This window comes from Pelmatolapia mariae, linkage group LG23, assembly GCF_036321145.2.
Source record: "Pelmatolapia mariae isolate MD_Pm_ZW linkage group LG23, Pm_UMD_F_2, whole genome shotgun sequence".
NCBI classification, from domain to species: domain Eukaryota; kingdom Metazoa; phylum Chordata; class Actinopteri; order Cichliformes; family Cichlidae; genus Pelmatolapia; species Pelmatolapia mariae.
Genome location: NC_086246.1, coordinates 557,988 through 571,532, shown reverse-complemented (window position 1 = coordinate 571,532; position 13,545 = coordinate 557,988). Strand labels below are relative to the sequence as shown.

The window sequence follows — 13,545 nt, the reverse complement described above, 5'->3', positions numbered from 1 at the left end:
TTGAGTTTATAAGCATTTTTGCATAAAAAGTACTGGTAACTTATTTAAATCGAGTTCTAATAACAAATTGATAAAAATTGAGTCCAGCCTATTTAATATTTTTAATTAAACACAATATTACACTAATAGGCCTGCGTATGAATCCTGCCTGTAAACAGGTCACCTTGATAGAATGATCCAATCAAAATAGAGTCAGCGGGATCATCTTAGGCTTCAGACGGACAAAACAGCCAATTGTTTGTTGCTATGTGTCCTTTTCGGGAAAATGATTGTACTGGCAAATAAATGTGGATATACTGGCACGTGGGATCTCTAATAACTTGTTCCTCCCCAGACTACTGATCCCTTTTAAAATTATTGCTAATGACCAAGTCCATTCCCTAGATCACATGTGTCAAAGTCAAGGCCCGCGGGCCAGATTTGGTATTTGATTAGTATTAGAATCGGCCCACAGGTCACAGCCACCAGCTGGGGTTTTGCACGCACCAATACTTCATTCCCCACAATGCAACAGAAGCCCGCGAACTCACTGCAGCGCCGGAAGCGGGGCTCGGCTTCATTATTCATTCATTATTCATCAGCATTCACAGCAGATGTCAACTTTCAGCAACTCCCCTCCCCAATAATGGCTAAGCGGAAGGTGTACAGTGAGCACAGGGAATTTCAAGCCAGGTGGTAGGCAGAGTACATGTTCACGGACAAACGGCAGCTATTTTCAAACGTGAGCCTGAGCAGAAACATCGTTGCTCAACGTGTAGACCAGCTGTCCTCCAATCTAAAAGAACAGCTTGTGGAAAAGGGAAAAGATTTCATTGCATATTCTCTTGGTATGGACGAGAGCACTGACACAACTGACATTGCCCAGTTGTCAATTTTCATTTGTGGAGTGGACTCCAGCCTGACCGTAACAGAAGAGTTTTTGGCGTTACGTCCGATGCATGGCACGACTACAGGACAAGATCTGTATGAAGAGGTATCCAGATGTGTAAATGAGATGGGACTGCCTTGGGAAAAACTCGTGGGATTGACATCAGATGGAGAACCTGCGATGTGTGGACACAGGAGTGAATTGGTGGCAAGGATACGTGAGAGGATGCAGGATGAAAATGTCACAGAGGAGCTGACAGCTTATCACTGCATAATACACCAGGAGTCCTTATGTGGCAAAGCCTTGAAAATGGAACATGTAATGACCATCATAACGCGTGCAGTTAACTTCATCAGAGCCAAAGGTTTAAATCACCGCCAGTTCAAGGCATTTCTGGAAGAGTATGGTGACTTGCCCTATCACACAAATGTGCAATGGCTAAGCCAGGGAAAGGTGCTGCAAAGATGTTTCGAGCTTCGTGAGGAGATCTGTCTGTTCATGGAAAGCAAAGAGAATGACACAACAGAGCTTCGAGATGAAACATTTATGTGTGAAATGGCGTTTCTGTGCGACATCACAAGCCATCTGAATGTGATGATCCTGCAACTGCAGGGACGGGGGCGTGTCATCTCTGATCTGTACAGTACGGTGAAGGCGTTCAAAACCAAGCTGAGTCTGTGGCAGACGCAGATGCAGAAAGAAAACTTGAGCCACTTCCCCAGCTGCCAGACCATGAAAGAGAAGCTCTCTACTGCTTTGTTCCCAAGTGCACAGTTTGCCGATAAACTCAACATACTTGCCGCCGAGTTCCGACGCCGATTTGCTGACTTTGAAGCTCAAAAAAACAGGTTTGAACTACTTGCCAATGCTTTTGGAGTTGATGTGGAAAGCGCACCAGCAAACCTCCAAATGGAGTTGATTGAGCTCCAGTGCAATGACACACTGAGGGAAAAATATGAGAGATTGGGTGCCACTGAGTTTGCACGTTTCATCCCCGACACAATGCCTCAGCTGCGCATCCAAGCTGCTCAGACGATCTCCATGTTTGGCAGCACATACCTGTGTGAACAATTGTTCTCTTTGATGAAGCTAAGCAAAACATCACACCGGAGCCGTCTTACTGATAAACACCTTGACTCAATCCTGAGGACTTCCTCAGCTCAGAACCTGACCCCGAGCATTGATGAACTCGTACAAAAGATGAGACACCACCAAGTATCAGGCTCAGTCTCAGACAAGTGAGCATCGCAGAACATTTACGTATTTTTAGTTTTTAAATCAATTAAATTTTTTACATTTATTTCTACAAGATGTGATTTTTCTTTGAAGGAACTATTGTTTTGTCTGTGTGCCATAGAGTTTTGTATTTTATCTTATTGTATTTTATTTATTTATATTTATTTTTCAGTTAATAGAAAATTGCCGATAAGAGCCATGAGAATGAATACAACTGATTTGATTATTTTTTTTCAATTTTCTCTTTTTACTATTGGAAAGCAGTAATTGGTAGGATCACAGAGCAGCACAATATTGCACTTTCAGTTTATAATGCATGCAATTTCATTTCTGCATTTATCTTGATATTAAGGAGCGTATTTTGTTTATAAATGACATTTACTTTTTTGCTGTTTGCCTGTTGAAATTGTTTTCTTTCAAAATAACTGACAGAGCCATCAGAAAATATTGCTTTATTCATTTAATGTACAGGACATGCGATTTTTCTTTGAAGGAAGTTTGTTTTTGTCTGTGAGCCTGTTGAAAATTGTTTTCACTTGAAATTACTGACAGAGCCATAAAAAATATTGGATTATTCATTTAATCGTTAAATAATATACAGTACACTGTGTTAGGTCTTGGTTCAATAGGTTATGTGCAATCATTTTAATATGTTTTAATAAACATTGAACCAGTCCGACACTCAGCTTGTAGCAAATTAGTTTTTTTGGCCCTCTGATGTATTTGACTTTGACATCCCTGCCCTAGATGCATCAATTCATTTGCAAGGAAAATTTAATTCATCACAACCTTACTGGAACCTGTGTCTTGTTCTTCTCCCAGATCCATTTCCTGTGTCTGCTCTAAATGGTTCATGTCTTTGAGGATCATCAGACAGTGATAGAGCTGAGACACCCTTGACTAAGCAAAAAAAAAAAAAAAAAAAAAAGATGCATCTCTGGTTGGAGTCTCAGCTGCCATTAATCTTGTTTCAAATCTGCCATCCCTACCACAAAGCTTAATCTGGCATCCAAGCCTTGAAAACCTCCTGATTTCGTCATGGTCCTGGGTCAGTGACCCAGTGTTTTGAGTTTTTGTATCATTATTGTACTTGGATTGTTTATCTTTTCTAGTCTTTTGGTTTCTGTTTCTGTGTTTCATGTTTGCTGTTCCCTCCTAGTCAAGTCCGCGTCTGTTATGTCTCCTGTTTTACTTTGAAAGTCTGTGTCCTATGCAAATGTATTGAGTTTTGCTTCCCCTGTCTCTTGTCTTTTCAATTACTCCCAGCTGTGTTCTCCTTCTGTATCTCATTCCCTCGTTCTCCTTCTGTGTATTTAAGCCTTGTGTTTTCCTCTATTAGTTGCTGGTTTGTCTGCATCATTTCCCTCCGGCATCCTGTGAATTCTCCCTGTGCTGTTCTCCCTGATCATTGTGTCGACTCGTGTTCAGGTTCGTCGTTTAGGTTTTAGTTTCTTGCCACACTTACCTTTTGTGTGTTAATCACTCAGTCTCAATAAAGCCCCCTCACTTCAATGTGATATCCATATCTTGGGCCCTTTGTTAAATTCTACACGGCTCATCCCTCAAGCCGTGAGAGATTTGACCTCTGTCTCACCTGTGTATCATGACTTGGGAGTTTTCAGTAAAGATCTGACCTTCTTGTCTTGATGCATGTTCAATCATCCAGGTAAGTAAATCCCCATCAAAACAAATCCAAATTTGTTTTGATCGTAAGAAAGACAAATGCAGATTTGAGGCTTGGACCTTTAATAGTTTTTGAGATATTCCTGTTCCAACATAGCCTCTGATTTCAATGTGCAAAAAAAAAAGGCCTGAAAGTACTTTGAAGCTTCATACAGCAAATATTTTCCAGCAAAGACACAGTTATATATGTTCAAACATTGAATCATACAAAATGTATGCAAATCAGAAAAAATCTTTACGCATAAAGTTTGATGTTTCTTGATTGTCTCATAGCAGACAGTCTCAGTGTTAATGGCCATTTTAGCTAGCAAAGAAGCATGAGTAGACCTTTGCTGTTAGAGGTCCCAAACCATGTAACACTCAACTCATTGAGATTAGAAGAGGAAATTGTTCATTATCTTAAGTAGTTAAGTAAATGGACAACAAATCTTAACATTCATATTCTATGCTGCTATGTGTTTGACATATCAAAAATTTGTATTGTTATTTATTTTTTACTGTCATAGTTTAAGTCAAGTACATATAATCTTCTGTTGCAAGAAAATTTTCGTATTGAGGATTAATGTGCTGCATCGCATTAGGAAAGAAATAAACGCTTCCCCTTAATGGGAAATGTTTCTATTTACAGTAAATCTCAAAAGCAAAGAGGTAAAAATTTAAAGCCCCACTAAACTCTCAAAAATGCTTAAGATTTTAGTCAATAATATAAAAATATCAGAACATTAGAGGCCTGAATTCTAAAGAATTTCTTTGTAAATGCTTCACTTGTATCTGAACTTAAAACATAGGCAGATGTCTACAATAAAACTTGCTGAAAATCTTTAAATGTTTACATTAAAATGATAGTCAATATATATCATTAGTAGTTTAATTCAGATGGATAAAAAACACAATCTACCATGTCACTACCTTAGAAAAAGGAAAAGCCTGTCCCTCGTCTTGATTCTTCTACTAGCTTTCATAACAACATCTAACCCTGTATAAGTCAAACTGTTCCTGCCATCTACATCTATCTCTGATGCGTGATAGAGGCTAGGAATTGATTTTGAAACATTTTTACAATTTAGTCATGAAGTTCAGCTTGATTGATTGGGTTGATCCAGAATCTTTGTCAGTGGCTGTGGCTGTCATTTCTGTGAAGCCAAATTTTATTTTCAGTTTGACTTGACGTTTGGTTCCTCCTGTAATATTGGGCATTTCAACAACAAAGGAGTCAATTTTCTCTATTCCATCCTCATCCACATACTTTGGAGTTTCTTTCTCTGTGCAATAAAAACTAAAGCTCATCTTTGTCTGATCCGCTTTTATGGGATATAAGGTGTGATATCTAGCTTCATTCCAGCAGACATCCTCATCAATTTGCACCAGTTTCTTAAAAATGCCACTGCACCATACACCCTCTGTGTTCATGAATTTCTTGTCTGCTCTGTGCTTGGACTCATCAAAACGCTCACTGACACCAACCCCATAAGTAAAGCCACTTTTTCGAGATGCTACCAAACCCGGGTTTGTTCCAAACTTTAGAGCTCCCCTTACTATTGCTTCCTGGGGCCTAAAAGGACACAGAACTTTACACTGATCACCAAACTGATCAATAACATGTTGACGTAGAATCTGGCTTTCAGCATAGCCCCCCACTAATAGAATGTACTCGATGTTTAGATCTTCGCTCAGAATTTGCCTGAGCCTGTCAGTGATGCCATTCAGACTATCAGCAAAGAAAGACCTCAGTGTCTCTTTGGAGATTTTCATGGATCCTTCATCCCAGGAAACGCCTTGCACTGATTCAAAGAACTTTTCTATTTCCTGTCTTTCCTGAGCCAGTTTTCCCAGGTTAAATGGGAAGGACATGTAAACATCATCATCTACTTGTTTGAGATACATAAAATCATTCATTATCTTCTGGACCTCACTGGGAAAGTTTGCTTCATATTCATCCCACACACCATGACAGAAGATTTCTCTGAGGAACTCTTTGAATTTTTTGTCCACAGTTTTCCCCCCCAAATCATTTCCTGAGGCCTTGTGCAGCTCCTTCAGGGCTCCTCCATCCAGGACTTCATGAACAGTGATGTCAATAGTTCCCCCTGAAAGACGCAGGAAGTGACATGTCACTGCAGAACTTCTATCAAAAATTGTTTAGAGGGTGTCTGGGGATGAATGTCTATCAGAGTGTAACAGAGCCACATACAGTACCTCCACAGTCCACCACCATGTACTGTGTTCCTGGAGACTGATCCAGTGATCCTCCATCATGGTTCTGTGTGATGAAGCCATCAGCTGGCAGTTTCTTACACCAAACTGAGGCTGCCTCTGGTTCCAGTGCGATGATCAGCTTTTCTTCATTTTCTTCCTTCACAATTCCTGCCTGAAAAGAAATAAAAGTTCACAGGGTTCAGTTTTAAGCATTTAAGATCTTGCTAAACAAAATGCTCTTACCTCAGTGGCAGCTTCTCTCATGAATTGCTTTGCTGAAGGATCCCAGATCGCTGGTACAGTTAGCACCCATGTGAAGTCAGAGGCTGTGAACTTTTTCTCTGGGTTGGCATTTATGATTTTCAGTGCATCTTCCTTCAGATACCACAGTGCTGCCGTAAACACCTTAAAGGCTGTCATTGACTTCCCATTTGCAGCTTTAATCATCACATCTCTGTTGAGTTTCTGGAGATGATTGACAATGTTAGCTTGTATGCATGCAATTCTGAGATTGTTAGTTTCACTAGTCTTGAAATAATGCAGGTGAGAGGCCAGTCCACAGAGATTTTTTTTTTTTTTTTTTACGTGGACTATTTTAGTCCATGAATCTTTTCACACTCTTAACTCTGACAGAGCCATTTCAATGATACCCAATGATTATTCTGTTTAGGTCTGTCGTTCATTTAGTAAATCTTAATGTCCATAGACTTGAATACTTGATTGCTTAAATTGCAACAATCGTCTGCAATTTATATTAGGAAGACCAGTAAAGATTTCTGCTTCATTGATGATCCAGGACAAGTTAACAGTCCGTAACAATGCTGAAAAACAGACAGCCATTCACATATACATTCACATCCATGGACTGTGGGAGGAAGCCACAAAACGTCCCCACAGAAAGACTCCTAGCTGTCCAGTTGATTAAAATCCAAGACTTTCTGGGGTCGTCTTATCAACAGTGTTAACCAACACACCACTATCCTGTCTTCAATTAATCAGACATGTTTAAAGAATCTGTTCTACCGATTTACGTGATTGGAATTCGTCCTATTCAGTGTTTGTAGAACATATGAAGAGAAGAGATTTTTAACTTACTTTACTATAGAGCGCCATTTTAAAGTTTTCAAAGAAGTAGTGTTTCTTTGCTTCTACTCCATGCATGTTAATATAAGTTGTTTTGCTTTCATAACCAAACTGCAGAAATTCTTCATGTTCATCAAAAAGAATACAAGTTGGAGTTTTTGGGGTGTCCAGTCCATGCTCTTTTCCCCATCTCTTCAAAAAGGGTTCAATTTCTTTCCCTTTGGGTCCAATATTGAAGGCATAGCCACTGTATGCTGTGCCAAAATCTATGGCTATGATACAGTCAAGTGACTCATTCATTGCTGAAACTAACCTGGCAAGTTGAAGAGATGAAAAAAAGCTCAAGTGCGAATAAGCAGCAGCCACAGAGTATTTATTCTTGTTCTTAGCCCCGCCCCATTTTTGTTCCTTTTTGCTCATAGTGGCCATGATACTTTTCAGCACAAAAGACTTTAAAAAAAGGACAACATTATAAATTCACTGATATTGATAAATAAAGGGTGAAATGACTACACATTCTAACACTATGACAGGAGCTATATACAAGGGCAATATTCAATTACACTGAGATGTGGGCTAAACACTATGGCGGTTACAAAGACTGAGAATTGACATGCACAAATGAGATACTGTGGCTATTTACACAATGGCAAACTAAGAGACTATAAACTATGATGTGTGGGCAAAATAGAGTGGGTAGTTATGCTAAGATTAGTTATCAGGGGGAAAGAGTCCAAGAGCGGGGACACCGGCAGGAGTAACTGGAGCTCGCTGAGAGGGGCAATCTGAGATACTGTTTGCAGGCAGAGGCACGCAGGAGGAGGAGGAGGTAATTTTCGTGATTAGTGGTACTGATTCGAGAGGCTTACAGTGTGCGCAGGGAGGCACACAGGTGGGGTGAATAATTCCAAGTGGAAGAGGAGATGTACAATAAAGTCCAGCGACCGGGTGTACTTGATTGTAGCCTACACCATTAAAGCAACTGTAATGGAGGACTGAATGTCCCGTGGATCACAACTAGGCACATGAAAAACACAAGGTAGGTAAAGGCAAGGATTTCTAAGCAAGACATGAAAATTAGCCGACACCAACCATGGTTAGTGCACATTCTGGCGGAGAGTTGTTGTCAGTGCTGGATTTAAATGCTGCAGCATAATTAACTCCAGAAGAGACGAGCCCTAACTCCGCCCTGGAGAGCAGGTGCAGCAGACTATGGAAAAACACTGGCACTCACCCGGACCATGACACATTTGAAAAACTTGACTTTAATTGCCATGTTGCAATACAGGTGTATGAAGACTGAGGGATTATCCTTTTATCCCTTGATAGAAATATGGAGCACATTCATATATGGGATAAAGTTAGATTTAGACATTTATCATGAACTACACTGGATGAAATTGAGGCATTTACCTACATCAAAGGCCCTTTATTCTTTGCTTGTGTCTCACATGTTGGGACATGGCTACAGCATCTTTCTTAAAATATTACATAATTTTCTGTGGATTAGCAGGTTCTAAATTAAATAAGTAACAACTGGATTCTTGCCAGGAGTAGAACCAGGCATCCGTAGAGGGATTGTGGCTTAATCAAATGCACTTTTTTCTAAAACTACTTCCCTACTTCCATGTTATCACATGATTTTAGGGTGTTAAAAACAACACCACTCCTAAGGTGGGACGCAGTACAATGGTCATTTGGAACTCGTTTAATGATCCTGAGGGTTACGGAACAAAAACATCAAGTGGAAGACCCAAAAAAATGTCACCAGCACTGAGCTGGAGCAATCAATTGGCTGTCACTGGATGATCCTCCACCCAAATTAAGTCAATTACTGGTGCCAACTGCAGCTCCATAATCATCAGACGGCAATTGAGACTGAAGGGCTTCAAAAACAAAAAAAAGTCTTCAAAGGCCTCATTTCCTTGAATGCCACAGAACTGATCGTTTGGATGTAAAAGAGCACCAAACATGGGACATTAAGAGTGGAAGAAAGTTTTAATCTCTGATGAGAAAAAATGTAACCTTGATGGTTTCCAACATTACTGGCATTACAAGCAAATCCCACCTAAGATGATTTCTACGCATCACAGTGGAGGAGGAAGCCATAATGGTCTGGGGTGCTTTCTTCTTTAGTGGAACAATGGAGTTTCAGGAAGTGCAGGGGCGTCAAACGGCCACTGGCTATGTCCAGATATTGCAGAGTGTATCACTCATGAATGAGGGGCCTCGTCTGTGTGGTGACGGCTGGGTTTTTGAACAGGAGAATGCTACAGTACAAAATGTCTGCAGGATGAGGGACTTCTTCCAGGAGACTAACATCACTCTTTTGGACCATCCTGCATGTTCCCCTGATCTAAATCCAGCTGAGAACCTTTTGGGATGGATGGCAAGGGAAGTAGATGCTCTTCGTGCAGCCATCTTCACCACTTCGAGAAATAGTCCCACTCACTTCATGGAAACGCTTGCAACAAAAATGACGCTACAAATTTTTGAAGTGATCAATAATAAAGGTGGAGCCACTCATTACTGAGTTCATGTTTGGAATTTTGATTTCTGTTTTTTTCTTTTGACCAGCTGTAAAACAGCCTGTCTCAGTTTAAGAGTGTTGTTAGATTAGGGTTAGGGTTAGGGAAAAAATAAAATAGGGACACCAATGCACGGGCCATCCTTGCTCCCAGGTCAAAGACACGTGTCCCTCACTAGCTGCCCTGGAAGAGGGATTTCTATCACATTCTGAATCTGAGGAGACATTGTTGCACTTGAACACTTTCATTTCAGGTTTGGATGTTCAACACCTAGAAGGACAATATCCACTGGACTGATAAGAAAGCAATGTGCATGTTGAGACACTGGAATGATTATATAAATGGGGAATCCCCATAAGCCCTCCTAAAAGAGAGGGGGTGAGCAGTGGTGTCATTAATCTTTCCAAAAACTTTCACACTTCCACTGCTCAGCGGACCCTGTTGAATAGGGGCCTCAATTTTATTCCGACAAAAAGTTATAATAAAAGTTTCTTATTGCAATGCAAATATGATATCCAACAATACCACAGAAGAGTCAAATTGGCCATACATTATGGGGACAAGCCTGACACAGAACCCCAGCCTTTCACTCCCAAATCTGACTGGTCTCCTCCCATAGGTCAGCTTCCACCTGAGGTATCCACCTTGGTGAAAGCTGATTATGAATATTTTCAAAATCATTTTCATATTGATCGCATCAAACCCAATTTGACGGGAGAAGAAACCAAAGTTCTAAAAGAACTAAGAGAAAACAAACAAATTATTATAAAACCGGCAGATAAAGGGAGTTCTGTAGTCATCCTAGACAGAGATCAGTATCTGCAGGAGGGCTACAGACAACTAAATGATACTACATATTATTCAAAATTAAAGAAAACCCATTTGTTTGGAAACATTACCTATTGTGGAGAAAATAATCAATAATTTATATCAAAAGAAATTCATTAATTTGAAACAAAAACCTATTTATTAGGCTCCTCTGAGCCAAGAGGAAGGCTGTTTTACCTGTTGCCCAAAACCCACAAAGACCCGGCTAAGCAATCTGTACCATTTATGGGATGCCCCCCTCCCCCCCCCCCCGGCCCATCCCATCATGTCTGACTGTGAAAATGAAACTTACCATACAGCAGAATATTTGGACTATTTCTTAAATCCCTTGTCCAAAATAAAAACGTGACAACTACATTAAAGATACATATGACTTTGTGGAAAAGGTGAAACAAATAGAAGTGCCCGCTGAATCATTTTTTTTTCCTCTATTGATACTGATAGCCTTTATACTAACATTGGTGTTAGGGAGGAATCAATGCAATTAGGAATATTTTCCATAGGTATCCGGAGAAAAAAAGGCCATACAAAGAATTATTAAAATTATTAGAAATTTATCTTACCAGAAACGACTTTGAATTTACCGGGGACTTCTTTTTGCAGATAAAAGGGACGGCCATGGGCAAGAAATTTGCCCCTGCATATGCCAACATATTCATAGCTGAATGGGAAACTGCGGCCCTGGCAAAATATGTAAAAAAAAAAAAAAAAAAGACATTACATTTTTACAGGTTTCTTGATGATATCTGGGGTGTGTGGCAACATTCTGAACATGATTTTGAAACCTTTTTTAACACTCTTAATAACCATAATGCTTCAATCAAACTCAAATCTACAATTAACAAAACCACAATTGACTTTTTGGATACAACCACTTTCAAAGGCCCAAATTTCTCACAGACCCATAAATTGTAAATTAATTGTATTTTTTAAACCCAAGGACACACATGCTCTGTTGTTTAAAATGAGCTTTCATCCAAAGCACACGTTTGCTGGTTTGATTAAGTGCCAACTATTATGATTTTATAGAATCTGCACCCAGCAAACTGACTTCAGAGTAGCGACCAAATTCTCTTTTCAGCTCTCGCCACTAGAGGGTACTGTTGCTCTTTTCTAAGGAAATGCCTTAAATAATTCATACAGAATAAACCCGCTGATTTATCTCCTATTCTGCCTGTGATTGTCACATATGCCCCATCAAGTGCAAATTGGTCAGAGTGATTAAAAACCACTTTCAAATTCTTGTCCAGAAAACCCAAATGCTGGGGGATAATAAGGTAATTGCTGCCTTTAGAAGGAACAGAAACCTGAGGGATTTCCTCATCAAGGGAAAAGTTTCACCTCTCTCTGAGCCAAGACTCAGAGACGAGGGGCAAATTTTTCAGCATCAAAAATGGTTGCGCAGCTTTTCAAATGCCAGTGTGTTCCTCTCACATTGTAAAGGTACTTCACACTCTAAAATCTGTTTTTATTTGATTACATGCAGCAAATGTGGCATCCAGTATGTTGGTGAGACAGGTAAAACACGCCTGACCAGATTCACCCAGCACAGGTATAATGTGTTAAGGAAAAAGAACACAAACACACATATCTGGAGAAAAACTTCCTATCACATGCCTGGGAATCTGTCAAAGGTCACAGTGATACAGGCAAATCCCAGATGGACAGCACAGCAGAGGAGATTTTGTTTGAATACAGTCTTAAATTCCAGGTCTTTCGGATTCTTTTGGGCCAATAAAGACACGGCTCAAAAGTCGTCTTTTTACTTTATAAAATGATCTTTATTTTACATATGCGGATATGGAGACCTTAGCACACAACACACAACCCAAGGTCTGCACAAACAGAAGCCTAGGTATTTATATACTTGCTCTCATGTCACACCACACTTTAAGTTTCGATCAAACAGCCTAGTTGGTTGCACTTTCACTTCATTCTAGCTGCTAAAGCATGCAGTCTCCTGTCTGTACTTTTTGGCACAGAGTGTACTCAGAGTTAGACCTTTCTTATATAAAGCAATGTAATCAGCATGTAAACATTTAAGATGGTAAATTTAAACTTCAACAGTTCCCCCTCTTTAACTAATTCTATTAGTTAAACTAATTAACTGACCCCCTCAAAAACTACTGTTTGCTAACTACAGACATAATTAGCTTTTCCTGATCAAAGGGCCTAATTACGTTTATCACTTTTTGGAAACAGCCTAACAGGGAGTTAAGTTTTCCCAACCCCTCTACAGACAACATAACTTAGCACTATATTTTGGGCAATTTACCTAACATAGAAATCCTGGAAAGTATTACTGAAGTCACTCTCATTACTCGTTATTAATTTTATGCTCACAAACTCTCCAGTGAGAGTCTGGATTGCCAAATTAGACACTACACACCCTAAAGGGTTAAATGAAAAATATTTTTAAAGGGCATAAAGTCCCTATAATATATATATAGTTGTCTCTAATTACTGTTTTTTTTATTGTTGCTGTGGTTACCATCATCATCATCATCATAATGTAACCTCTTTGTGCATTTCATGAGGTAACATCCTGACCCTTAAGTTAATCATAAACTTAACCGGTTTTAAACCTGTGCTGGATTTAACCTAGTCCCTAAAGCCCAACCCTGAGGTTAATCCTAAACCTAACCACCTATAACTCTATGCTGAGATGACCTGGGATAACCCTAGACCCTGACTCTATCACAGACAGAATTACATCTATGTCAGTTTTTAAGAGCAGGGCTCAAGGTGTGAGTTAGCCTTTATATGTTTAGCATTTCATCTCCCCTTTAAGCTTGCATTATCGTGTGGCCCCCTGAGGCTTGATTCGTGTGTGCCCAAATCATGAATGTTTCACATAGAAGATAAAGGTGTTTTAACACCCTAAAATCATGTGATAACATGGAAGTAGGGAAGTAGTTTTAGAAAAAAGTGCATTTGATTAAGCCACAATCCCTCTACGGATGCCTGGTTCTACTCCTGGCAAGAATCCTGTTGTTACTTATTTAATTTAGAACCTGCTAATCCACAGAAAATTACGTAATATTTTAAGAAAGATGCTGTAGCCATGTCCCAACATGTGAGACACAAGCAAAGAATAAAGGGCCTTTGATGTAGGTAAATACA

At 39.7% G+C, this 13,545-nt stretch overlaps 2 protein-coding genes across 2 annotated transcripts; one reads left to right on the top strand and one right to left on the bottom strand.

Annotated features, from left to right (window-relative positions):
- The first annotated feature begins 688 nt into the window (after positions 1–688).
- LOC134620514 (general transcription factor II-I repeat domain-containing protein 2-like) lies at positions 689–2,110 on the top strand. Its single transcript, XM_063466712.1, has one exon. It carries the CDS (start codon positions 689–691, stop codon positions 2,108–2,110), a length of 1,422 nt encoding a protein of 473 aa, XP_063322782.1.
- Positions 2,111–4,843: 2,733 nt separating this feature from the next.
- Positions 4,844–7,366, bottom strand: LOC134620513 (heat shock 70 kDa protein 12A-like). The gene is made up of 4 exons (XM_063466711.1): positions 7,079–7,366; positions 6,227–6,448; positions 5,984–6,155; positions 4,844–5,874 (listed from the first exon to the last, which is right to left on the bottom strand). The coding sequence occupies exons 1-4, from the start codon at positions 7,364–7,366 to the stop codon at positions 4,844–4,846; spliced, it is 1,713 nt and encodes a 570-aa protein (XP_063322781.1).
- Positions 7,367–13,545: the final 6,179 nt, after the last annotated feature.

Bases quoted from the DNA above. Each gene is read 5' to 3' on its own strand.
- LOC134620514 (XM_063466712.1), top strand. From the start codon at position 689: ATGTTCACGGACAAACGGCAGCTATTTTCAAACGTGAGCCTGAGCAGA.
- LOC134620513 (XM_063466711.1), bottom strand. From the start codon at position 7,366: ATGAATGAGTCACTTGACTGTATCATAGCCATAGATTTTGGCACAGCA. The intron at 6,449-7,078 runs GTAAGTTAAAAA...AATCATCTCCAG, and splicing joins AAATGGCGCTCTATAGTAAA to AAACTCAACAGAGATGTGAT. The intron at 6,156-6,226 runs GTAAGAGCATTT...ATTTCTTTTCAG, and splicing joins TGAGAGAAGCTGCCACTGAG to GCAGGAATTGTGAAGGAAGA.